General features: G+C 39.8%; 1 protein-coding gene across 2 annotated transcripts; it reads left to right on the top strand.

The window, feature by feature from the left end:
• The first annotated feature begins 137 nt into the window (after window positions 1-137).
• On the top strand, window positions 138-27,598 carry LOC149318714 (lysosomal acid lipase/cholesteryl ester hydrolase-like). 2 transcript variants are annotated; one of them, XM_089510337.1, is made up of 12 exons: window positions 138-207; window positions 7,580-7,705; window positions 8,387-8,500; window positions 9,784-9,907; window positions 11,573-11,687; window positions 14,360-14,558; window positions 16,338-16,447; window positions 18,856-18,992; window positions 20,914-21,054; window positions 22,861-22,932; window positions 25,220-25,291; window positions 27,041-27,598. In XM_089510337.1, the coding sequence occupies exons 3-12, from the start codon at window positions 8,415-8,417 to the stop codon at window positions 27,272-27,274; spliced, it is 1,290 nt and encodes a 429-aa protein (XP_089366463.1). In that variant the 5' UTR covers window positions 138-207; window positions 7,580-7,705; window positions 8,387-8,414; the 3' UTR covers window positions 27,275-27,598. The 2 variants fall into 2 exon arrangements, with proteins under 2 accessions (XP_089366463.1, XP_089366464.1); XM_089510338.1 differs by lacking the exon at window positions 138-207 and adding an exon at window positions 1,433-1,511.

Below are 27,598 nucleotides of genomic sequence, written 5' to 3'. Positions count from 1 at the left end.
TTTTTGGACTTCAACTCCCAGAAGCCTCAGCCCTCTTAGCTAATGGCCTAGGATTCTGGGAGCTGACGTCTGAAACCCCTAGAAGGCCAGAGTTTGGGAACCATAGAGCTCTCCCCCTTTTTCTTTTTCCTGATGCTGATGAAATCAGGCAAGCTGACTTCTACCAGCAATCGCTGATTTTCTTTTCCTGATGCTTGAGTGGCTCCAGTGAGTGTTTCCTCTGCTCCCTTTCCTCTCCTGAAGCAGCCCATCTGGGGAAATCTCCCAGGCGCTGGGCTTGCAAGCAAGCCAGGCTTCTCTGGGGGGAAAAGGTGAAGGGATCTCTGCTCATGTTTTTAAAGGGGAAGAAAACTGCCATGGCCCAGTGCTATTAAATCCTGGGAACTGTAATTTGTTGTCACACCAGAGTTTGCTGAGAGAGAAGGTTAAATGTCTCACAAAACTACACTTCCCAGGGTTCCCTAGCACTGAGCCAGGGCAGTTAAAGCAGTCTCAAACTGGTTTATTTCTGCAGTGTGTCTTGGACCCAACGCAGGCTGCATCTTCACTCCAGACTCCAGAGACAATCCAGTTTCATACCGTTTTTACTGCCATGGCCCAGTGCTATGAAATCCTGGGAATTGTAGTTTGTTGTCACAGCAGAGTTTGCTGAGAGAGAAGGTTAAATGTCTCCGAAAACTAGAATTCCCAGGATTCCCTAGCACTGAGCCATGGCAATTAAAAGGGTGTCAAACTGGATTTATTTCTGCAGTGCGGTTGCAGCCTAAAACATTTCTATTTGGCACAAAGCTTCCTGAACCCCCTTCATGTCAAAATAAATATCTTAAAAGGACTGAAAGATTCTTTGTTTGGTTCAATGGTGATTTTGAGAGTTGAAATAAGTTACAATTATTTTTATTCAATTATGTTTACGTTTATTTGCAAAACATCTGCCATTTTAACATTATGGGAATTTTCCGGGAATTGTGACTGAAAATTCCGTGTGATCTGGGGGGATTCAGCGGGTTTGGGACAAACATTTTCGGGAATTATCTCCCAGGCTTGTCGGCAACACTGCTGCTACTCCTCCTGGCTCCTCATGCTGCAGAGCCCAGAGGAGGAGGTCTCTTTTTTGCTCTCATGGAGCAAGCAAGGGAGAGAGGGAGGAAGGAAGGAAGGAAGGAAGCAGGGATGCCTCCACAGCTGCAGGAGCACTGGCGACTCAGGCAAGCGCCAGGGACCCAGGGAGGGAAGGCAGGCAGCCTTTCTCTTAAGGGCCCTCTCCCTGGACTGAAAGACCTGCAAACCAACCCCCAGTCCCCGGAAAGAGTCACGGTGGCCATTTTTGGAACTGCATTACCGTATAGACGCATGTATAAGTCTACCTAAGATTTTGAGATCAGTTTTTGGGCATAAATTTTTCGACTTATAGACGAGTATATACGGTAGTAGAGAAAAATAGCCAGCCCTATAACTCCAGGGAGTTGGGTGAAACAGTGACTGAGATCTTGCCTCAGGAGATATTGCTACAGGTATGTAGCTGTGTCTTCAAATACCAATCTACCAAAGTCTACCTTTTCAGCAGTGCAACCTCCACAACACAACCATTTCTATGTTCTATGTTTCTATGATGCTTTGACTGAGAGTTCCTGCATGGCAGGGAGTTGGACTGGATGTCTCTTATTGTCTCTTCCAACTCTATGATTCTATGATCACATATCTTGAGGGATTTGGTCAAGTTGGAGCTTGGAGTCCAAAGGATTTATCTAACTACAGTGCACCCACATCATACGCAGGCATATGCTGGGAGCCGCGCCAGAAAAGTTTCTCCTGTGCCCCAGAAGAAATAATGGGGTGCATGCCCGTGGTGTGTGCCCCCCGGCATGCTGGGTGCACACCACAGGAACTAACCCCATTGTTTCTAGTGGAGCTTGACTTTACATGGTATTTCCCTTACGTGGCAGGGTCCGGAACAGATCCCCCGTGTAAGGGAAGGGCCAACTGTAATTCACACCAACATATCTTTGCCTATGGGAATTATCACACAGGAGGCTTACGGTGGGTTAAATGCTGGCAAAATGCTCCAGAAGCGCAAAGGTGTGATCAAACTTCTGAAGCGTCACTGACGCATCCCGTCGCCTCTCCCATTAGCAAAGTGTTTGCGGAGCAGCCATTTTTTTCAATAACAGGAATTTCCGTTATAAAGAAATGGCTGCTCTGTGAATGCTTTGAGCATGGGAGAGATGAGGGGACATTCCAGTGACACTTCAGATGCACGACTGGCTATCACACCTTCATGTTTCTGGAGCGTTTTGCCAGTGTTTAACCCATGGTAAGCTCAGGTATGATAACCTCCGATGCCTTTCTTCTTTTTAAAAAAACTGACTCAGAAGTAAATTCTATTGAATTAAATGAATCAATGTGCTATACCTGAAAAAAGACATTTTTCCTTACAAACCTTTAACATCATTATTTAATAACCTTAAAAAAAAAACAAGTTGTTTGAAGGACAAGTGAACAGTGTACAAGTTGGTATAGGTAGGAGAAACTAGGGCAAGAAAACAGAAAGGCAGATCAATGACAAATGATCAACTTCTTAAGATGAGAGGTCATGCTTTAGGACAAGCCTGAAAGTTTCCAAACATGTTGAAATTGCACCATTCCCAAGAAAACATTGAATGAGGGACTTTGTAATCCATCTGGGAAAAAATTCAGTTTGGGGGAAAGTAACATTACATTGAAAGAAAATGTAGTTTTGAAGGTCCACATTGCAATCTTTCTGAACCCCATGATCTGTCCTGGATAGCAGTGATCCAATGAAAGTTAATTAACAATAATGTGACTTACAAAACATTTTCAATCATTGGTATTGATGCTAGTGAATTTTTTTTTCAATTTATTACTTTTAACATCATTGAAGTAATTTTCAAATCTAACATTAGAAATTCTGATCTTTACTTAGAATTTTCCCATATGTAACCTTCTCATCAAAATACAGTCAGCCTTCTGTATCCGTGGATTCAACCAACTATGGTTCGAAAGTATTCGCAAAAGTTTTTCCTCAAAAGCAAACCTTGATTTTGCTGTTTTATATAAAGAGCACCATTTTACTACACCATTGTATATAATACAATAAGGAGCCCTGGTGGCGCAGTGGTTAAATGCCTGTACTGCAGCCATTCACTCGAAACCACAAGGTTGCGAGTTCAAGACCAGCAAAAGGGTTCAAGCTCGACTCAGGCTTGCATCCTTCCGAGGTCGCTAAAATGAGTACCCAGACTGTTGGGGGCAAATTAGCTTACTTGCTGTTCACCGCTATGATCTTTGGAATAGCGGTATATAAATAAAACAAATTATTATTATTATTATTAATAGGACTTGAGTAACCATGGATTTTGGTATCCACACGAAGTCCTGGAACCAAACCCCCAAAGACACAAAAGACCCACTGTATTTCTTTTTTCTTGCTTCATTCCTAAAACATCCTGACATCTCTTTGTTTTACTATATTAAAACCCACCCTTTTAATGCCAAAGAATGGGTTATCCGTTTGATTTTTTTTCTAGTTCACCTTTTCCTAAATTTTATATCTCTAAATCACCTCATCAGTTCCCTAACTAACAATTTCTGCACCCAGTGAAGGCATCCAGGACAGTGCTTTTTCTTGCCCCACCCTAGCCAACGCCCCAACATTCAGGGGGTAAAAAAACAAAATAACATATAGTAACCATTGTAACATGGACCTCACCCACTTTAATTCAGTCTTGCTTTAGGAAACTATATGAAAGAGTTTGATGTAGCTCTGCATTTAATGGGCAGGGATTAGAAAAGTGATTATTACTGAATTTGCAGCAGGCATAGAGGAGGAATTAACTCTGCCCTACTCTGTGAGCATGGGCAGTGGAAAGTTTTGCACACTTAGCTATGTGCTTCAAAACTGAAATGATATATGCAACTATTTAACTACAAACCTTCCTCTCTCTAATCCTGGTAAGACCATTACACCTCAGATCTAAACTCATCTAGATGCACTACTCTCTAACCTTTCTCATTCAAATGTCACATCTCGTGCTTTTATCAGAAAATAATCTGGAAAGTATTTTTAAAGGAGATTTACTGGAAGGCTACTTTTTTGCAGGATTTCCCAAAATTAAAATCTCATTTCTTCACGGGATTTGGTCAATTCCCTCCCGTATGATAAACTCCTCTCTCTGTAATGCATTTGCACCTGATTTCTTGCTATCTATATCATTTAAAATGCTAGTAACTTTCTAGGCGTGCAAACCTTTCCACTGTTGATGCTCACATTAAAAAAAAACTTTGCATAGTACTCTCACCACTGTGTAAGAGTACAAAGATCTTTCTATACTATTCTCCCAGTTTTTGCACAATGGTAAGCCTTTTGTGGAATTATTCTATCCAGAAATACATATGCCTTGAGATTCTGCATTGTCAGATACTACAACAATGAAGTTCATATTTTAGCTACACCTGCTGATGCCATCCCCTCTCTCTTTTAAGCAAGGCAGTACCCACTCAAAATGTTTCTGAGGTGCTACATATGAGGGAACTGGGAAGTGATGACTGCAGTACTTTTCCAATTGCAAGGCACATAGGCAGCTGGTGAAACCCGCAGGATCCTGTTACACTTGCTTGTCTCAACACACTCCACAATTACAAGAGTGCTACAGTTTTCATTTCCCAGGGACCTGAGTTGCAGCAGTTCAGAACACCTTCAGTTGGGACATTGCCTGGATTAAGAGGTTAGTCTTTTGAGATCATATTTGTTCATAAACAATGGTAAACATGAATCCAAATAGTTATGAGATCCTCAGCCCAGCTTACAGTCTAGTAAATATTGAACAGGATGGGACCTATGGCTTTTCATGGCAAAAAATGGAAGGGGTTGGGCACAAAACAGGATAAATTTGTTTGTGCAAGAAACAATGTTTTCTGGTGAATAAAATAACATTTCTGTACAAAAATGTGTATTTTTTGCATAGAAATAATTTTCCACAAGTACATTGCAAACTCTAGAATTATCACCACTGAACTACTCTTCTTGCAGATATTTCTCAAGCATCAGGAAACCTAGCGCTCTTCAAATACATGTATAGTAATGATTCTTTCTATCTCTATACATGACTAACATTTCCCCACCCAATCACATTACTGCAATTCCTTACATTGCAATAGACATGTAAATCAGATTCAAATGGAATGTCATCATAAATAGTCTCCTCCAAATCAGTTTTGGTGAAATGTGGACTCTTCTGCAAAATTAACAGCGGAAAGGATGTATCCTAGTCCAGGCTTTGTTTGGGTTTTGGTCTTTGGAAGATAACCTTGCTTAATCTAAAGGGATGTTACCATAGCCTTCAAAATATTTTGTTAGAAAATAAAATGATCCTCACTCCCAAATATCCCAACAGTTTTCACAACTGCATCCTCATTAGTTAGATTAGAGAAATGTGGGTGCATTTCCTGAACAGAAGCTTTGCTATTAGTGGCTGTCATAATCAGTATCTTTCAAAATCACTCACTTCATCATTAGTGTCATTGTCAAGCTCCTACTGTCCTCAAGATTTCAATCTATTATTCTGATTTCATCTTATTAGATCTAGTTTTGCTTTCTCTTGTTTATTTCACCTGTGTGACAGTTTAAGAATGCCAACAGCCCCCCCCCCCACCCCCCATGTGGGTTCTTTGCCCTTTCTTCATAGGATTAATTTCCCATACATCTGATAATGTATTTTGCGCTACTCTGAACTATTTCCAGTTTGTCAAAATCCTTGACGGAGTAAGGACAGTGGAGATGATTGGGTGCATACAGTACATGTTTTATGAAGAAAGTAGGCAGATGGTGCACTTTCAAATACAATTCAGGCAATTGGAATTGGAATTTTTAGAGAACTAATAGGAATTCTTGGTAAATTCAGTGTTAGTATTTTATTGTTGTATTGATTGTAAATTGTACTAAGTGTCTTTTAAGGTTGTAATCCCGCCTCGATCTGTGGGAGAGGTATAAATAAACTATATTATTATTATTATTATTATTAAAAGGCATTTTCAGCATCTTTATATATTGTTTAGTGAAAATATAATTTCAGGAACACATCCATGTAATTCAGGACCACTGACACCCTAAAAGGGGGGGGGGGGGGTGTTGACACCACTGCTGCTCAAACACCTGTATTTTGGCACAAACATTGTTGCATTTGCCTATATCTCTTTAAAATGCTTTAAGAGATGGTGGGAGTAAAGTGAACCTCGGTGAGAGAAGAAAGGAGGGGCCCCATAATTTTTCAAATTTCAAATTTAATTTTTTAAAATAAAAATACAATTTTGATTTTTTAAAATAAATATTATTTTAAAAATTTCTTTAAAAACATTACATTTTAACCAAATCTTCACTATGTATATGTAAATACATTTAAATTATGCATATGATATGGTAATTTGGAGATATAATTTTTAATTTTGCTAGTTGTTTATGTCACAACTTTTAGGATTACATTCAGTGGTATATGGGAATTATGATTTATGGGTAACATCAGTGCAAAAAAGCATTGCTAAGGATTCTGTAAAGTGTGAAATGGGAGGAAGTCAATGGGGGGAAGTGAAACCATGAGTTACCACACTGGGTGACACCAACCCTAGGGACACCACTGTTCAGGACACCTGGGGAAAGAATAATTTCATTTTAGAAAACAAATTGGTGAATTAGTTAATCCCTTTGAAGCTGTTTCTTTGTACCTACTTATGATCACATACAGGAAAGGCTTAGACACTTCCACTGCTGCATCTTCACAAATGAAGATTCAACATTTAAGGAGGGTCTAAAGTAGGGGGATCTATGTGTGAGATCAGAGTTTGAAATTACATGCAGGAGCTATGTGCAAAAACAGATCTACCTGTTCTAGCCCTACGTGTGCAGGGCAAGGTGGGGCAGTTAGGATGTGATTATAAAGGTTCAGCCAGTGAATTCAGCCTTGCGGTTTCCCCTTACATCACATGTTGGAGAAATAAACAAAGGGGGTGTGTGTGACTTGAGAGCTAATGTGATGTATTTACTAAGGATGGGAAAAGAGAATAGTTTTGGGGAGCTATGGGAGGGTTGAAGGTGGTAGAAGCAGAACGGCATCGAGATGCTACACACATTGCTCTCTGCCCTTCACCAGCTTCTGCCCAATGTTAAGCAGGTTTTGAAGATTTTCAGATCTTTGCAATGAACCTGAAAAACCTTTTGGACCAGAAACAATAATATGGGTGGTTGGGGTGCGATCATGTATACAGAAGCTTTTGTGGATAACAGTGCCTCAGTTTTGAAAGGAATTGGAAGGAGGGTATGGCTTATGTTCAAGAAACACCTACCTATATATCTCTGAATATGAGAGTGTGAAAGAGTATGAAAAAGTATGAAAGAGCATGAAAGAGCTGTTATGAAATTCTTTGGAATTTATCCATCTGATCATCCCAATTCCCAACAGCATAATTATAGCTCTGTTTGGAGTGTGTTTACTACCTGTCAATGCTTGCACTAACAGATTTTGCTTTATAAAACCTTCTGTGAAATTCAGTTCTCTGTTGCTTTCTGAAGGTAATCTAAAATGGAGGCTGCAAAGTGAAATTTACATTTGCACAGCAAGTTTGCCCTTCATAATTGGGGAGTTTCAGCACAAAAAGAGCTTCAAGGGGAAAGAGAGGAACAGCAACCTTGCTTTCGGTGAGTCTTCTTTTACAGAGGGGGAGGGGGCTCTATGAGATTTAGCTCTAGCCTTTCCAGATATTTTGAATTACAACTCTATCCCTTAAAATAAACAGTGCACTCTTGGGCTGATAAGACTAGTTATCCGAAATAGCTGAAGGGTTTGGATTGTCAGGTATTTTAATACTTCTGCAGACATACTGTAATAGTTTACAAATAGAAAGAAATGTTGAATTCGGAAGTTTCAATGAATGCAGCATTTTCACATCTTCCCTGTGAAAGTATTGCACATTGCCCAAGTGCATCCCTATATTTATAAGACTGACAGGGTAGTTTCAAGAAATAAAATATGAACGAAACAATGTGCATAGTGGTCCCTCAGTATCCACTGGGGCTTGGTTCTAGGACATCCTGTGGATACCATAATCCTTGGATGCTTAAGTCCCATTATATACAATGTCATAGTAAAATAGTTTGCTTTGGGGGGTGAGGGAACTGTGTGAATATTTTTGAACTATGAGTCCATGAATTCAGAATCTGTGGATACAGAGGACCAACTGTATTCTAAAATGTAAACAGATATAATTTTTTTTAAAGCACAAAAAATTCTTTTGACAGTAGGATAAAGTTGCAGGTAGATTTCACAAATAAAAGTACGAATTAAGAAAGTGTCTTTAAAATTTGCAAATTTCAATACAGAGAGAAGACACAAGTTTTGCAGCCCAGTATGAAGAAGAGAAATCAAGAAAATGCAAGCAGGATTATCAAAAATTCAACAAAATCACCAAAAGGTTTGACAGAAGGAAGATACAGGTGGGATTTATAGCAATAGAACAAAACTGGCAGATATTTGCATCCCTATTCCAGTTACAGTGTTGGCAATCTTGCCTTAACCCCAGTATATCAATGTGTATGCTATATGGGAATATAAATACTGAAGTAATGGTAATAATTTAAATTCAAGGTGAGCACTTAACTTTTGTGAAGTGTCATAATCTATAAAGCTATCTGTTGTTGGTTTAAAAAAAACTTTGGCCCGTTATAGATGGGCACCCTAGGACGGACTCAGTCTGTGCTAGGGTTAGAAAGGGGCGTCTCTTCCAGACGCCCCTAACCCTAGCAGGGATGGAGTCCGTAACAAATGGCGGCGGCTGTTCCACATGGCCGCCGCCATTTTGATGTAATGGATACTCTGCGTCCACACGTCGCGTGGCGGAAGTGACGCCACGAGTGTGCAACTAGCGCCTCATGGCATCTCTTCCGGGCCACAAGAAGGAGCGCAAATTGCGCTCCTTCTTTGCTGTGTCCGGGAACTGTGCCGTTTGGCTGCTGCGGTTCCCAGACACAGGAACCGGTGGCGGCAGCAGACCGCCACATTTCGGCGGTCTGTAACCCACCTTTGTATGTACCCATTCCACTGTAACTACCATAGTAGCTTTTTAAACAAAATTCTAAAAAAGAAAGACATGAAAACAAATTGTAGTTTTCTGCTTTTCATGTGAACACGGTCTGATTAACAGTTTCTAGTCAGAACATTTCTCCCCAGACTAGCCACATAAAGAAAACACTAGGGTTGGAAGAAGGGAGAGAGAGAGAGAGATAAGGTTTAGTCATGGTGGGACCATGTAGCTAACCTCATGTTCATGTCTGACTGTCACTGTATCTGCACATACATCATCCACCCTTGTCTTATTGCACTTTCAGTAATGCTAATGCCAAGCAAAGTGGAAACAAACAAAAAAAGATTTAGAATATTTATTTCCTTTCCTTTCAGTAGGTGGATGAGTGAGAAATGAAGTTTTCAATAATCCATTTAACTGTTTCATTATCTCCCAAAGTCAAAAAGGAATGAATAGGGAAGAGGAAGAGCAAATCATTTATATATTTTTCAACTTTATTCAGGTTGGGTTTTTAGTACAGTAAAGTAACAGAAATTTAAATACCAACATAGAATTAATGTATGTGGGAAATGAAGAGTCCTGTTCAATATAATTAACATATGTTTTTCAGCTACCTCTTTGTAAATGTTATATAATCACCACATAAAGCACCATTTCTATGTCTGATTTATATTAAACAATTATTGTTTGATACAGGTTGATTATATGGACTGTTATCATAACAGCATGTTTGTGGCAAGGAATAACCAATTTAGGATTCTGGACTTCAGAGCAACTTGCAACTGAACATACAATGGATCCTGAGTGCTTTTTCAATGTTGTAAGTTAGATACTGAGATCACCAACGGTCTTTTGATAGCAGGTGCCATAAAGGTCAAAAGGGCCATTGCAGCCCACTTTTCCCCTGACAACTCAGAGCCCATTGTCTCTTGTTTCCTTTTTTTAATTATCTCATCATGAGGCTTCATGGTAAAAGACATTGAAAGGAGGTTTTCCGTGCCTTCTTCTGCACAGTACTAACAAGTGTTACCTATCGTTCCCCTACTGTTGTGTCTGAAAGATGCTTTGCCATATCATCCCCCCACTACTGCTACTGCCCAGTTACTGTTTGGCAGATTTAATCTGGTTCCTCAGCAAAAACCTGTCTCACACAGGCAACTCTATCAGCAGCATTACTTTCAGCAGCATAGCCTCTTGAAATGATGTAGACCTGAGTCAAACTGACTTGGACTTAAGTTTGACTCAGGTCAATTCAATGAATTGAATTGTACTTGACTTGACAAATATGACACATTGTCTTGACTTGACTTGAAACTTGTATATTTTAGTGACTGGCTTGCTAGCGCCATTATTATTATTATTAACCTTTATTTATAAAGCGCTGTAAGTTTACACAGTGCTGTACATACATTTTTTAGTCAGACGGTTCCCTGCCCTCAGGCTTACAATCTAAAAGACACGACACAAAAGAAGAAGGGAGTGGTGGTGGGGAATAGGATCAGGTCCAGCAGATCTTCTCCACCTCCGAGGCCTGGACCAAGGCAGATGGACTGGAGGAAGGGCTTGGCTTCTTGATAGATGGTTAAAAGGAGGCTTCCTGGGTCAGAGAGGGGCTCACCTCTGGGAATGCTTCTCTAAACAATATAGTCTTTAATTCAGTTTTGAAACTGGGTAGAGAAGTGATGAGGTATGCATGTGGGGGAAGAAGGTTCCATTCACTTTGAACCATAGGCAGAACCCACACCCAAGGCATGGGGTGTATTTCTCAGAAGGGAGCAGCAAAGGCATTAGGCAATGAGCTTGAGGCAATAGCAGCCTCATTTATCTATCACTTCATACTGCACTGAGCAGTCTCTAAGCAGTTTACAACTGTAAGCTAATTATCTCCATCAAGCTGGATATTCATTTTAGCCACCTTGGAAGGATGCAAGGCTGAGTCAACCCTGAGCCCCTGAACTCACAACCTTGTGGTTTGTGAGTGAGTGGCTGCAGTACTGGCACTGAACCACAGCACAACCAGGACTCCTCCTTTTTTGAAAGGTTTTAAAAGGATCCTCTGATGTACTGTGGGAACAGGCTGCTCAGTGGACCTCAAACCCTGCATTATACCCATTGTTTAACATGTTTTCTGTTTCCCTCTGAGAAACATGTACTGCCTCCATTTTTTTCTGTTAAAAATTGGCTCTGAGACTTGAGACTCGATTTGAAAATAGCCTTCAAGGACTTGAGACTTGAAGGTAGAGACCTGAGACTTGACTTGAGACTTGGACTAAAAGACTTGAATATGTCACACACAATTCCACCACCTAGAAAAGTAGTGCCTTTGGAGGGCCTGGTAGCTTATCCAGTGTTAAATGCTATGCAATGATATATGGCTGCCATATTCTTAAACTGCTTTTAGCATTAATTATGTTCTTCTGTTAGAATGAATGCTTCATTCTGAAATTGAGAAGAAACTTTTACATAAATGTACTATGTTTTACAGAGCGAAATTATCCAATATCATGGATACCCAAGTGAGGAATATCATATTGAGACAGAAGATGGATACATCCTTACAGTTTTTAGAATACCTCACGGATACAATGGTGCTGACAAAAGTAATGCCATAAAAAGGCTATGTGAATAACATAAATGCAATTTTTATCTCCCCCACCCCCCAGGTTTTATATGCTTTAGTACATATAAAGGATAATTAATTTACTTGCTTAGGGCCTAAACAGACAGCCCTAACAAGGCGGCATCAGGCTGCCCCTTTGTGCACCGGATCAGGGCTACAGCAACCACACACCAATCCAGCATTTTGCCGGCTCTAAAAGAAGTGGCAGAAAGCCGTCCTTTTGGAATCAGCAAAAAGCCACCCTTGCTGCTGCAGCAGCACTTTCCAGAGCTCTTTTAGTTATGCAGCATCTGAACGCCACGCAAAAGGAGTACTGTAACGCTGCCTGCCATGTGGTCGGTCAATGTGACAGTGGCTTGGGCGTGGAGTCAGGGCATACATCATGTGGCCATCATTCCCCCACTCAATCCTGATGCTGGCCCTTTTGGCCAGTCTGTTTATCCTTTTAGAATCTGTCTTAATATTTCTTACTTCTGAGTGTGAATATCTATTACTGTCCCTTTGAAAGAATCCAAGTGGAACTCTGAGGAAAAGAAAGAAAGAAACATAGGACTTTATCACATGGGGAAAGTGACAGGAGTATAGCAGGATGCTCCTGTCACTATAGCTCTGGTGTGCTAAGATTATAAAATGATGGTAGTGCGACGTTGCCATAACCCCATCATTATCGGGTGAATAAAGAGGAACCGTAGCACCACTTTTCATTCACGGGACTTTCCCATGAATGAAAAGCAGTGCTAGAGTTCCTTTTTATTTACCCAATAATGACAACATCTCGCGACATTGTCTGATAATCTTAGCACACTAGTGTGATAGCGACGGGAGCATCTGCTATGCTCCCATCACTTTTCCCCATGTGATAAAGTCCCTACTCCAGAGGACATGTGTCAGAGTTTTGAATGATTGCAATATTCTTGCAAGACCTTTGCTGAGCAGATAAGAATTATTCTCAAGAAGGAAATAGCAGGTTCCTCATCTCCCTGAACTAGAGTGTAAAGTGTAATAGGACAGTGTTTCAGGGTACTGAATTACTGCTGAGGTAATAATAATAATAATAATAATAATAATAATAATAATAATAATAATAATTTGTTTTATTTATATACCGCTATTCCAAAAGATCATAGCGGTGAACAGCAAGTAAGCTAATTAGCAAGTAAGCTAATTTGCCCCCAACAGTCTGGGTACTCATTTTAGCTTCCTCCTCGGAAGGATGCAAGCCTGAGTCGAGCTTTGCAAGCCTGTGTCGAGCTTAGCACACCACGAGAGATAATTCTTTTCACCATTCAAACAATTCTCCTAGAACTTGCAAGTAACTTGTCAGTTTATCAAGCCATGAAAATTTCTAATAATTTCACTTAACTTTCTAGATTGCCTAGTTTAATGCTGAAGTTAAAATAGGCTTTAACAAATCCAGCCATCAGAATTCATTAGAATTTGTTTGGGTGGGTGCCTCTCTCTCTGTCACATTCAATAAAACAGGAAAGCCAGCTCCTTCAGGAGAAAACATATTAGAATTGGAAGAAATGTGTCACATGGCCTTGTGTTTAGGCAGATTAACCTGGGTGATTTCTTTGAGAAGACATCAGGGAGGGAGGACAGAGAGTACTTTTTGGAATCCATGTCAGGTAACTGATTTAGGGAGCAGAAAACTGTTATGTTGGAAATAAAGAAAAACAGATTGGAGAAGAAGAAAAATGTGAGCCTTAGAATGGAATGAAGATGGTCAAGGCCCTTTGATCATACGTCCATATGTAAGAAAAGTGTTTGGAGCCCTTCTGGAGAGTGTGCATGCTCTATGGCTCTGTTCAGTAGCTTTTCTTTCTCTACTGATTATTTTCTGAACTAGTTTCTACTGTATATTACAGTATAATATAGTATGTTTTAAATACCATCTCTGATACTCTCCTACACAGCTATTCTCTGCTTTGTGGAGAGTAGGTAGCACTGGAGGAACATCTGGCTATGTCCCCATACCCAGATGCAAAATGATTATAGTTGGGCTGAGACTTCCTGAGGACACTGGTAGATATCTGTAAATCATCTTGCATCTGTGGACATATTCAGATGATTCCCTGAACCTGCCACTCCTCATGAGACATGGAATGGCTACATGAGGGACTTCAAAGGCTGTATGATCAGTCTGTGCAATGACATATGTCTCTAGCATAGGTCCATATGCAGAACTACTATACTATGCTGAGTCATATAGGATTGCTGTCTTGATCTGATATCATGTTATAGTCTGAGCACTGACTTCTTTCTCACCAGCAAATGCAGAAAGAGTGAACTAAAGATATTCTGGACTCACTTTGGAAAATATGGCAAAATGATGCTGGGGACAGAAATTCTACTGATACTAAAGCAATTTAAGTTGGTCAATATTTCAGTTTTCTATACATGCATGTGTTTGGATCCTGCCCGGTGTTTGTATAGCAAATATGATTGGTTATAAACAGCCACCTTTCAAATCCATGGTATTCCCCAAAACTCTTTGAAGATGCAGTTTTGATAGAACCATTTGTTAACAGTTTTGAAATGTAGAAATATGTGAGACATAATAACATAGTATATCCCTTAGGACTGAATTATCAAGAGTAAATATGTAAATATTTCAGGCAATAAAGCCTCCTTTTCTGTTGTTATTTCCAGGCTCAAGGCCTGCTGTGTTTTTTCTACATCCTTTCGTTGGAGGTGCTTTCCAATGGATTTCAAATCAACCCAGCAACAGTTTGGGTTTCATTTTGGCAGATGCTGGCTATGATGTTTGGATTGGAAACAGCAGAGGGAACACCTATTCTTCAAATCATAAAACACTGGATCTGAGTGAAAATAAATTCTGGGACTTTAGGTAAGAAAACTGATAGGACCCAAAGGAAAACTGATATTAATTACCCCTTTGTATTTATGAAAATGATTGTTGTGTTTTTGTGCCTTTATTTCTACCTCTTCCTCCAAACTGGGGCGCAAGGCAACTAACAGAAATCAAAACAGCTACGCACAAAAACATAGAAACAGTTGTTGTTAAAATGAAATTAAACTGTCTATAGAATTAAAAACAATATAAAACATATCCATTGAAAAAATAGTACAGCATGCTATTAAAGCTCTTTGTTTATGAACAGTCAGTTCCCAAAAGCCTGCTGGTGTTACTTGTTAATGGAGAGACAAGCAGGAGAAAGGTAGTGTAGTCTCCCTAGGAAAGACATTCCAGAGTCTGGGAGCAATCCCAAGGGCAGGCTTGTAAGGCAAAATCCTTCAGATAGCCTTGACCCAAGCCATTTAGAACTTTATGAGTAACAACCAGCAGTATGAATTCTGTTCAGAAACGCTGAAGTTCTTGTAACAATGGAGTCATCTGCTCCCTTTAAGCCAAGGATGGGGAAAATGTCTTGTGGTTTACATATGGTCCCCAGGCCCCCCAGGATTCAACAGAGGTAAAAATCTTTTTGCTTCAAAATGCCCTCAGTAGGGTATGGATGGCAGAGATTATCACATGCTCCTTAGCCTGTCTTTTTACCAGCTGGATACACATGCCTTTAACTTCAAAGACCGATCTTATCTCATTATTCCATATGCAGCCCGTATGTAGCCTGTATGCAACTTGGGCTTATCCCATGGTTTTTCAAGCCTGTTGAGGGTATAGGTGATATTTCCACATATTTTGCCCCACCTGTGGCCAATTTAAGGCCAGGAAATGCATTCCACTCACTTCTTGATGTTATAAAAAGCATCCTTGATCCAAAACAATCAAGGAAGGTTCAAAAACATGGGGGAAATACTCCCATGTCCCCTAGAATGCATTTGTCTGGTGGTGGTGGCTTTTTGTAGCAGGAAGCATGGAAGCATGCAGCCTTCGAAGGTCTCTGTTAATGGGGCCACCTACCCTTCCACAATTGACCACCCCTGCTTTAAGCACACCTTGTTGATTGGATGATGATAATAATAATAATAATAATAATAATAATAATAATAATAATATAATAATTTTATTTTTATCCCGCTTCTCCCAATGGATCAAGACAGGTTACAACAATAAAATATATAAATAAAATACATAGTTACATGCAAAATAAATTACATAATCCCCTTATCCCCCAGCAACAACATTATAACATACAGGTTAAAATCACTAAAATAGTCAAATTTAAAGTTAAAATGAGACATCTTGGGTAGTCATAAAGCAATCTATGTCAGTGGGACTGGGATGATCAGTCAGGGAAGGCCTGACAGAAGAGATCCATCTTGACAGCCTTTTTAAAGCACAATTATTCAAAACTTAGATAGTACTTTTAATGAAAAAACCTGGTAACAACTTCCTTCTCTCAAATCAAAGAAGAATGGAAGGAAGCAGATGCCTTGTTGCAGTTTTACAGAGCAGAATGGAAGCAACATCCCTTTCTACATGTGGGGCAGATGGGGAGCAAATATTTAAACACCCAACTTGCTTAGCTTGCTTTATCACATTGTCTGTTCTTACTCCATTTCAAATGGATAAGAACTCAAGAATATTTTGCCATGAGCCAGTTTAAATATCCCATGTCTGTATTATTTTGCAGTTTCTGCCAGATATTGTTAACTTAGTAACACCATTGTTTATCCATCCTTCTCTATGTGCTTCTGTCTCTAGTTTCCATGAGATGGGATACTATGACATTCCAGCAGTCATAGATTTCATCCTGAATAAAACTGGGCAAAAACAGCTATTTTATATAGGCCATTCTGAGGGCTCAACTGCAGGTATGTTACAAAATTCATACTTATTGGTGAATATTTTGAAGTGTAATTTCACAAACTAGAGAAGCTGGCTTATATCCGGTGGTGGTTGATTGCCCCCATATCAGTTGAGCAGCAGGAGATTTGTTTTTTTTACTGTGCACTCAAAATGTACAACTGGAAAAAAATGCTCAGTGTGAAAACTAATAATGTGCAGTTGGAAAATGAGAGGAAAACTGGACACATCAAAGTGTTTATCGAGCAGACACATAAATGACATTCTTTATCATGCAATCGTGGTGAAAACAGAAGCCCAGTTTTTGAGAGGTGCCAGTTTTGGCAGTGTAAATTTCATGAGGCAAGAGGAATACTACTTGCACTGAGCTGGCATTTGTACCGCTGCATGAGTCATTGAATTGTTTCCCCAATTAATGGCAGCATTAACAAATAAAATGAGGCAATTGCTGTATATATTGCTGTTGCATATATAAGTAAGAGTGCTGATTCCAGTGGAGAAACTGTCAACAGTACAAGGTGCAAGCAAGGAATAAAGCATGCATTGAGTTCATTTGGCATTTGGTTTTAGAGTGTGAAATTTATGCAGCTGGAATATCTGCTTTAAAAAAAGGCTGGGTAGTGAATCTATTTTGGCTTTTAGTCTAAACTTTAAAGAGACTTTGCAAACAGCTGGATCCCAAATTGGTTCATATTTTGTGTGGGTGGACTAAAACCTGAAATGAATTCAGTGCCTTACTGACATAGAGGCCACCAGCCACTGCCGCTTATATCAGTTCAATCCATTGCTACCTCTGCTTCAGTACTGTCTAAACCAATGGTTCTCAACCGTCCTGATGCTGCGACCCTTTAATACAGTTCCTCATGTTGTGGTGACCCACAGCCATAAAATTATTTTCACTCAGTTCCTAAGACCATCGGAAATATGTGTTTTCCGATGGTCTTAGGCGACCCCTGTGAAAGGGTCGTTTAACCCCCAAAGGGGTCGCAATCCACAAGTTGAGAACTGCTGGTCTAAACTCACTGTGACATTGACCTTCCTAAGACTGGTAGTTCCTAGCTTTGGATGCCTGCCACTCTCACCTTAGCCCAAACTCCCCCCTTAGAATTATTCCTTGGATTTAGGGTGACTGGTTCTCCAGGTGACGGCACTGTGTATTAATGTGTGCTAGCTTTGTGTTATTTATGGTAAGCATGATCCATCCTTGATTTAGGGTTAAGGAAGCCAGTCAAAGGCAGCATTAACAAATTAACAAGTGTGTTTTATTATATCCTGTAGAATAGTTAATACAAGTTCCAGTACCTAGAGAGCCCTAGTGGCTACAAATGCCAATACTTCAGCCACTCGCTCACAAGCCACAAGGTTATGAGTTCAATCCCAGCCAGAGGCTCCTGGGTTGACTCATCCAGGCATCCTTCCAAAGTCGCTGAAATGAGTACCCAGCTTGTTGGGGGCAATTAGCTTCCAAGTTGTAAAGTGCTTAGAGAGTGTTTAAGTGCACTGATAAGTGGCATAGAAATGTACTTGCTATTGCTATTCCAAACACATAACAATATTCAACATGAGTTATGTCAAACCTTTTCCTTCAATCAATTCAGACACAGTATAGAATTATTCTCTACTGACTCTCTCCTCTGACTCATCCAACTGTCAGCTCTCAGCTGTTAAAACTGTCTCTCACCATTCGAGGCAGCTCCTCTGTGCAATGGAGGTCTGTAATACAATCAAAAGAGATGCTCAGAATGATACAACTAGCACTCTCCTGCCCCTGAATGATGGAACAGCAAGCAGAAGCTTCTGTTCATTGCTCAAGGGTGGGAGGGGGCTAGTTGGATCATTCTGAAGTGCCTCCACCCGGACCTCCTCCACATGGAGCAGCTCTCTCAGGGTTAAAGTTATTTTCCAGGGGTATTTAAAACCATAACAGTGATGCCATGGTTATGAACAAGTGGCATAGGTGAATATGGAGCACATATGGATCAGTAACTTTAGCTTATGAATACATAAATGCAGTGCAGGATGCCAGCCAATGTGTATGAATATCTAGTTGTAACCAATTTCCCCATGCAATTTCGTTCTGTCCTGAGCCAAGCAGATAAGAGTCCTTGGTGTCTGATGGATTACTGTCCCTCTCCCACCTGCACACTTCGCTGTCTTGGGAGTGAAGGTTGAAACACTGAAGCCTTGTATTGCTTGCTGCTTCCCTCTTGCCACTTGCATATACACATTGAAGGAGCCTCCAAGTTTTATGCTCGACCTATCCATGGGTCATGTCAAAATCCATATTTTGGCCCCAAAACTTTCCCTCAATTTATACATGAGGTCGACTTAAAGTCGAGTATATATGGTACATCTCTATTGCCTACCTGAAGAAACTGTCAATTTCGTCTGCCTCAGTTGTCTTTTCATTTCTCAGGTTTCATAGCATTCTCTACTTGGCCAAAACTGGCTGAAAAAATCAAAGTATTTTTTGCTTTGGCACCCATAACTACAATAACATTTGCTACAACTCCCATAATAAAACTGGGAGCTGCATATGAAAAATTATTTCATGTAAGTCTCTCTCAGTTCTGCTTCTTTAGCAATTGATTATTATATAGGAAAATTGCAGTTAGTATGTGTTACTTTTTTGTGAAGTCAGAGGCTTTCATAGCCAAAATCCATAGTCTTTTGAGGGGGGGGGGGGGCTGTCGGGCTTTATGCTCGTGTTCTGGAAAAATGTATTCATAAACTTTCACCTGTGTCTATGGCTGGCATCTTCAAAGAAGATGCTTTTTTGCTTTGTTGCTTTTTTGATTGTTTAAATAATGGTTGGTTAAACACTGATCCCAATTTTATTGTGTAGCAAATTCACAAGGGCATGCATATGAATAATTAAAATTATATGGAAGCAAGCTCCACTGACTCCAATGGAACGTATACACACATATGCATGTTTGCAGCTTAATGTTGCAATCCTACATATACTTACTGTAGGGAAGTCCCATTGAAATAAATAGATTTATTTCCAAGTAACAGAGTATGTAACAGTGTAACTGTGTGGTTACGCTTGTGACCACTTTTTCTTACTGAAGTATTACTATTAAAAATATTAATAATACTTCCAGTTTTATCCTGCTTGTAAACAAGGCTCATGCTTTATCTCATATTGATTTATTGGTATTTGTTGTTCTGAATTTTTATTGTACCATATTTTCTGGGTTGGGGTTATTGTTCTATTGACAACTCAACCATACTTATTAAGGAGGAAGATCACTAAAATGAGTGGGATTTGCTTTTAAGTAAAGATACATATACAGTATTTGTTTTACTGAATATGTAACCTCTTTGCTTTCTCTCCAGTTCTCAAAGTAGAGTTAGAATTAATAATACTTAATTGCCAGAACCCTTTTGATTAGTTCTCACTAGAGCAGACCTATTCAATCAAATGTTGAATGGCAAGTTAGCACTAAATCCTATTGTTTCATTGTCAGGAGTTTTAGTCAGGAGTTATCAATAGGATTTAGGCCAATGTGTGTTTTGGATTTTTTCATGTGTTCAAGTTGTTTCACATGCATTATCTAGTGGAGAGACTAAAAGGCTGTAGAGACTGCTCCTAAGGGGTGGTCTGCAGCCGTCTCTCTCTGCACAAGAGCAGGCCTGTGGCAACCACACACCGGCAGAAGAGCGGTGTGACACTGTGCACTGTGTGGTGTGGTGCATGGCATCATGCCAACCTGTGGGCGGAGTTGGGACATGCATCGTATGGATGCCATGCCCTGACTCCACCCCAGGCCGGTCTAAATGGCCAGTCTGTACAGCCCCTTACTGATTTCTCTTTCTCTCCACTAAACTTAGCTATAAGGAAATAATATGTTTGCACATTCAAAGTTGGGCTTAGATAGAAAAACAGGGGCACAAAGCACAGAATGACATGTTGTTTCCTAAAGGGTTTATCATTAGATTTATGGTGGGGGAAGGAGGAGCAGGAGCTTTCAAACCGTGAACAATATTGGGTTGCTATTTGATTTGGATTAGGGTGGGACTAATTCTTATTAGTCAAGAATTCCATAGAGAACTCACATTTCTCTGTCAAAATACCCACTTTACAAAGATTGTCAACTTAATAGAATACATCTTGGATTGGAAATGTGTGAAAGAGGAAGGGCAGCATTTCGAAGTAGGGAAGTGTAAGATTTTAGCAATTTGCAAATAATATAAAAAATGCACACAAACATGCTTTTATCACTGTAAAAGTATATAAAAGTGTAGTAGAAAAAGACATACATTTGAAAAGTATATACTAAGTAATTTTTAAAATTTTTTAAAATACTCAATTTCTATGAATATGTCCAGCTCAGGAGGTATTTCTCATGTGTGCAAAAGGGCTGAATTATGAACTCTGTTGAAAAATTCAGAAATTCAGCAAGAACAAAAAATATATATTCATAGTCTTACTTAGCAGTAACTAATGTCAAACACCATTATATTTCAGCTTGGATTTTTAAATAAAGGAACGTTTCACCTCCCTACATATACAAGAAAGCTATCTGCTATGTTCTGTGCATATCTTCCTAAATTCTGTGTCCACATTTTCTGTTCAATATCAGGATTTAACATCCCTAATTTAAACATGGTAAGTGGATATCTTTTTGTGTGTGTGTAATACTTTTGAGGAAATGTTAACCCTATGGGAGGACCTTGGAGTGGCAAACAGATACTTTCTGGAGAAAAAAGCTTGTGATGATCATTATTTAGAAAGGGACTAATTGGGAGTGAGGACATATTGTCAAATAAAGCGTCTATTGTTTTCCTAAACTAGATTGTTGTCCACACTGGAAAATAGCTGCCTGGCTCAGCAGCTAGAGTAGACTACAAAGGTATATATCAATGGCAGTGGAATTAAAATTTAGAAGTCAATGAAGAAAATAATTGGCTTACCCACAGAGGTTAAGAAAAAACTGAATTATTGGGTAGGGCACATTGAACATGGTGTCAGTCTGGATACATTGTCCGATGAAGAAGAAAATACATTTCATGGTGTTACCTGGAAGGAAGAGCATGTCAAGTGTTAGTTGCCTGCTTCACTAAATAGAGGAGGACTAAGAAGTTTTTAAAACTGGCCTTGAAACATTCATAATATCACTAGGTCCTTCCCTGGCTAGTCTTCAGATACTTCCTCCCATTACATTTCAGGAGAACAACAGGCGGATCTGACTTAGGACCTTATCACACAGCAGGGAAACACCCAAATGCCATGGATAAATGGGGTTTAAACTAGGGAATATCCCACAAAAGTGGGATTGTTTTCAGACCACATTGGGCTAATTGAGCATTAATGTGACATTAACCTGTGCAGAGAGTTGCAAAATCGCACCATTTTTTACTTTTGGGAAAATCCCAAAAGCGGCACAATTTTGCCCACTTTCTGCACGGATTAATGTCACATTAATGATCAATTAGCCCAACATGTCTGAAAACAATCCTGCTTTTTTGGGATATTTATCCAGGGCATTTGGGTACTTTGCTTCCCTTGTGATAAGGTCCATTAAGGTGAAATCTTTCTTCCCTTCCCTTCCAGATTTTGTAACAATTTGGTTGAATCTTAGGGGTTATTCAGACATCTTTTTTTTTTAGCGGGATGATGCAAATAAGCCAACTCACACATTCCAGGTTTGTTATTCACACCATTTTTTCATCGGAATCACATCTCTTCACGTCTCCATATTCTGTTTCTCAGACATGCTCGCCATCCTTCCACCTTCCCCCCCAAAGGTTCTGATGACCCCGGGAGAAACTGTCCTCAGTTGCTCAAGGCAGTGGCTGCAATGTAGATTACTGCACTACACTCTTACAGTGCTGCTATTCTGCTTTCACTACTCTGGCTGCCTCCTGTTGCAGTCTGGGATTGGCGGTTTAAGAAGGGTCATTTAGAATTCTCAGCCAGAGAGCTTTTAGGCCTCACTGAACTACAAACCCCAGAAAGCAGTAAGAGGCCACCAGAGCAGTAAAAGTGGAATAGCAGCACTATAAGACTGTAATGAAATAATCTATAATGTCTCCCACTGTTCCCTGGAGCTGCCAGATGCCAAGAGACAAGGGAGAGTCCTCCTCACTGGATCCACTGGAAGGGAAAGATGCAGCCGGGCATACAGGTTTCAGTATTGGGTCTATTCGCATCTTTATTCACACTAACCATGATGCAAATCTTTTGAAAAAACTTGGGGGGAAACCCAGTACTGATTATCCTGGGTTTAGTGGGATTTGGGGTAGCCCTCCTCCCAAAACTTAATTGTGTGCATTCGGGATGCGTGTGAACAACAGGGATTCAACTCAGATTTGTCCTGAATTATTTTCACTGTCTGACTAGCCCTTTAGACTCTTAGAGAGACAATATGTACTGTTCCATGAGACATAATGCTTAACAACTGTTTTATTTTAGAGCCGAATTGGCGTGTATGCAGCACAGTGGTCTTCTGGAACATCAGGGAGAAATTTTCTTCATTGGATCCAGGTATATTGATTTTCAGATGACTTTATTATGAATTGTTATTATTAATATTATTATTAACCTTTATTTATAAAGCGCTGTAAATTTACACAGCGCTGTACATACAATCTTTTTAATTAGACGGTTCCCTGCCCTCAGGCTTACAATCTAAAAAGACATGACACAAAAGGAGAAGGGAATGGTGTTGGGGAAGGGGATGAGGTCCCACAGTTCTTCTCTACCTCCGAGGCCTGAACCAAGGGAGATGGACTGGAGGGAGGGCTTGGCTTCTTAATGGATGGTTAATCTTCTTCCAGGCAGGCCTGTTGGAGCTAGCCTGCCTCTCTAGTAGGATAATACATATAAAATACATACCAAATACATAGCAATACAGGAAATGATTCAATAAAATTGGACCTAGTTTATACCCATTAAAGTCACCAATATCAGTTGGTTTACTCTATGCATGACTAATCTGGATCCAACCTATATGGTTACAACAATATATATGTTTTACCTTTTCATCTTCAGTGGATAAGAACCATAATTAGCAAAACACCATTACAGCCGTTACTGTATATTTTAAAAATGGGGGGGGGGGGGCGCAGTGGGCCCTCTATACTTGATAGCCATGGATTTAAGCAATCACTGTTTGAAATGAAGAAACAATTAATTTTTTAACCTGTGATAGCCAGGCTAGAAAACAGTGGTGTCACTAGTGTGTGTGGCAGATACAGCCCATACTGGGTGACACCCCAAAAGAGGGGTGACACCAAATGCACCACCCACCCACCCCCAGACCTTCTTGCCACTTCAGTCTCGGGAAGCCCTGCCTCCTGTGGGGTTCACTGCTGAGAAGCAGTCCCAGGGCAATAGCTGTATCAAGACCCAGGCAAACGGGTGCCTCCTTCCCCCATAGAGGTCAATCCCATCACAAAGCCACAGACAGTATTTAAACCTCTTCCTCAATGTCTTTCCCACCTTTACATGAAAAAGCCTCTGCCAAAATTTAAACGTCTGGCTCACTCCATTTCCCTGCCTAACACAAGGAAGCCTCTCTCAGAATTTAAACCCTTGCCCCACTCCTTCTGCTGTCCCTCCCTGATCTGGATCAGTGGCAAAGGGGTTTCAAATTTGGCAGAGGCTTTGTGATGGGAAGGATGAGAAGGTGGGAAACAGGGCCAGGAAAGGGTTTCAGTTCTGGCAGAGCCTTCATGATGGGAAGGTGGGAAACAGTACAGGAGGAATGCCTTCCTGGTGTCTGGATTTTGTCATCCAGGTAATTTTAAATGTTAAATACTGACGTGGGTATCCACAATTTTTGGCATCCCCAGGGTGGTGGAACCAAACCTCCACAGATACTGAGAGCCCACTGTACATACAGAAACATGACCCATCTGAAAATGCTTAGAGAATCCCCAATCAAAAGTATTTCTTTATATAATTCATACATCATAATTTCCATAATTTTTAGATCATTTTAAAAGACAGCATTCATATGACATAATGGAGCCCAACGTTTCCCTTCCCCCCCCCACCTGGTATGTGTTAGAACTGTGCAAGAGAAGGTAAAGATCTTAATAGAGTTATGAGAGTTCATGCTTAACCTAATTGTTATATAATAAATCTTTACTTCTTTTATTTTCTACAACTGTGCCTGGCTGCTTCATTTAAGAATTGATAAGGAGAACTGGTCATGCTTTACCACATTGAGCCCACTGATCAACACAGCCATTTGTCCAGAATAACAGACATCTTGAGGCCTGAGTCCCAGATCCAGGGAGGGATCTTAAGGGTAAAAGGCAAGATTATTGACAGGAGCCCTAGGGTAGATTAAGCATAAATTCCTTGAACAATTTCCTCATTTCTAGCTCCCAAAACTCTGTTTAGGTCTTTACCGTTTCTCTAACTACCCTAACCCTGGGACACAATGCAGTCCTCTCTGCTTTGTCTCCTCTTTCTCCTGCCCTCAGTTATTTAATGGCTGTGGCAGCAGTTTCTGGGGACTTGGTAGCTCCCTGGATAATTCTCTATGGTGTGCAAAAGGCTAGTGAATAACAAGAGCTGTGTGCCCGTACATTGGTGTTACATGTGTGCATGACACTAGCGGAATTCTAGCACTTGTCTTTTGAAGCTTCTGAAGCTATAACTGCAAAATAGTTCAAAGATTGATCAATATCTATCTATCTTCTCTCTGTCTCTTTCTTTCTCTCACTGTGTAAACAGTCAGTGAAGTAAAACAGGACAATTCAGTAACTGCTGTTAATACCATTATTCTTCATTTCTATAAAGATATTCTATTTACTTATAGATGAATAGAGCAAAGTTGTTTCAAGCATATGACTATGGCTCTACAGAAAAGAATATGGAAAAGTACAATCAGGTAAGACAATTAACTTGGTATTGTGCAAGAAAAGTAGAAGCAAAATGGCTTGCTAATTTTGGGCTAATTTGAAGATTCAAATCCCAAGAAGCACTTTACCCAGTATATAAGTTCAGTGCTTTACTTTCTTACACAGCAAACCTGTCCTAAAACAACAAATAACAGCAAGGGTGATTTTTTTTTTTTTTGTAGTCTTGAGGGTTGCATGTTGTGATGGGTGATGGGGCAGGAGATACATGTATGCATGCATGCATATACCCCTTTACTTAAGTGAAGGCTTCATCCTTGCCTGCTAAGAGCACAGGAAGGGAAGATTAGGATCCAGGTCAGATTGTTATTTCTTTACTGCTATTAATAGGATCACTGGGATGAGGGCAAGACTAAGTTGTCTCCTACCTTCAGAAGTCATCACGTGCAACATTGTGTTAAAGATATGATTCTTCACTAATCCAGTTCTCAGAAAAAAGCAACATGTACATTTACCAATTGCTGCAAAAAAAAAAGTGTGAAAACTGCAGCTTTTGAAGACTAATTCAGTTATTTGGGTAAAATTCCATAATTTTGTGTTGAAAAGAGCAACTTTGGTGCAGAAAGTAGAAAACAAAACATTCTGCTTTTTGCTCAAAAATGTGAGAATGACGGTAACATGTCTAATTTATGTCATCACTTAAAAATACATATCCATTTTTGAATATTTCTGAATATTCTTTCCAGCTCTACACTGTGTTCTCATTTGTAATAACACTGAGGACACAGCAACCTCTGTGACTAACAGTGGCTAATCTACCCAAGGAGTCATTTATCCCTACTGTCCATCTATTCTGCAGTTGATGGTTGAATGGCTGAGAAACGAGTAAGAGTAGACAGAGTAGGTCTTCCCATTGTTCTGCAGGCTGTATAAAAGGGAGGCTCAGTGTCACCTGACCTTATGGATGTCAGGTTCCACCTATGTAACAAACAGAAATTATTCCTAAATTCTATGAAATTTTTCTATCTAGTCAGGTAAACAATTTTGGCATCTCATCAATCTCTCTCAGTCCTTGCTGGGAGAGGGGCCAGGCCCCCATAGCAAGCTGAAGGGCTGGCCAGGAGCAAACAGAAAGGTCTTTACTTTCCCTTGTTTTGATCTCAGTCAGACTGCTCTCATGCTAATAATCCAAAATGTATAGGAGAATATCCCTAAAATCCTGTTGTCAACTAGTTCATTTTGAATGAACTTTCATAAAACACATGATTTGAAGTGGGTTAGCCATTTCAGTCCATTACAGAGGATAAAATCTAAGGGTGTTGTTGCAACTTAAAGATTTTTATTTAGCATAAGTGGTGTTGTCAGCAGCCCACTTCATGACATATGAATATATGATGATTCCATCCTAGTAAGATGAGGCTGTGGCTGCATGATAATATCCTAATGGGCCTAACAACATCGACATCCATCTAGAAGCCTCCCCCCCCCCCCGCCAAAAAAGGAGGGAATCAGTCATAATTAAAAGTATGGTCGCAGCTGTTTTGGACTCGTAGGTTTTCTCCAATTATCAGAGACACTCTTAACATAATCTAAAATGTTGGCCTGCTTCCATTATGTATCTTTAACAACATACAAGTTCACATTGTCATAAGCAAGTTTGTACGTCAGTGTTAATCAGTCCTAAACATTTCCATCAACAAATTATACAGTCATATAATACTGCCTATATTATTAAACATGCACAAATCTGACATCAAGTCCTGTGTTGTTTTTATCTCCAGACAGTACCTCCTACCTACAAAATAGAAGATATAAAAATTCCAATTGCGATCTGGACAGGTGGGCAAGATTTCTTTGCAGATCCAAGAGATGTAGCAATGTTAGTCCCACGGATCAGTAATCTCATTTATGAAAAGTATATTCCTGAATGGCAACATTTAGACTTTATCTGGGGGCTTGATGCACCTGAGCACATGTACATGGATATCATTAAAATAATGAAGAAATATCTATAATTCTTATAAATGATGTTTGGAAACCTTGATTATTAGTACATAGGCACAGAGTCAATGGAATGTGATGAAAAATCCATAATACTCAATAATATTGCTTTAAGGGCTAAGTGCAACTGATAATTTAAATTATTAAGAAGTATCCATAATCCTCACCAGTGTTGTTTCATTAAAATAACCAAGGACATGCAAAATGAGATTATTGAAATGATGAACAGATGTCTATTATTCATGAACTGCTGCTTTTGAATATGGTAACCTTTTTCTTGCTACGTATTTGTTTCATCTTTTGCAATAATGCACTAGCGTTTAATAAAACTATGGATT

This window comes from Sceloporus occidentalis, unplaced genomic scaffold, assembly GCF_023333645.1.
Source record: "Sceloporus occidentalis isolate IW3139 unplaced genomic scaffold, rSceOcc1.0.p SCAF_2, whole genome shotgun sequence".
NCBI classification, from domain to species: domain Eukaryota; kingdom Metazoa; phylum Chordata; class Lepidosauria; order Squamata; family Phrynosomatidae; genus Sceloporus; species Sceloporus occidentalis.
The sequence above is the reverse complement of the archived record's forward strand: the minus strand, read 5'-3'. Positions and strand labels throughout refer to the sequence as shown.

Coding starts and splice junctions, on each gene's coding strand:
- LOC149318714 (XM_089510337.1), top strand. CDS start 8,415: ATGAAGAAGAGAAATCAAGAAAATGCAAGCAGGATTATCAAAAATTCA. Junction 8,501..9,783: donor TTGACAGAAGGAAGATACAG/GTGGGATTTATA, acceptor TGTTTGATACAG/GTTGATTATATGGACTGTTA. Junction 16,448..18,855: donor TTCTGAGGGCTCAACTGCAG/GTATGTTACAAA, acceptor TTCATTTCTCAG/GTTTCATAGCATTCTCTACT.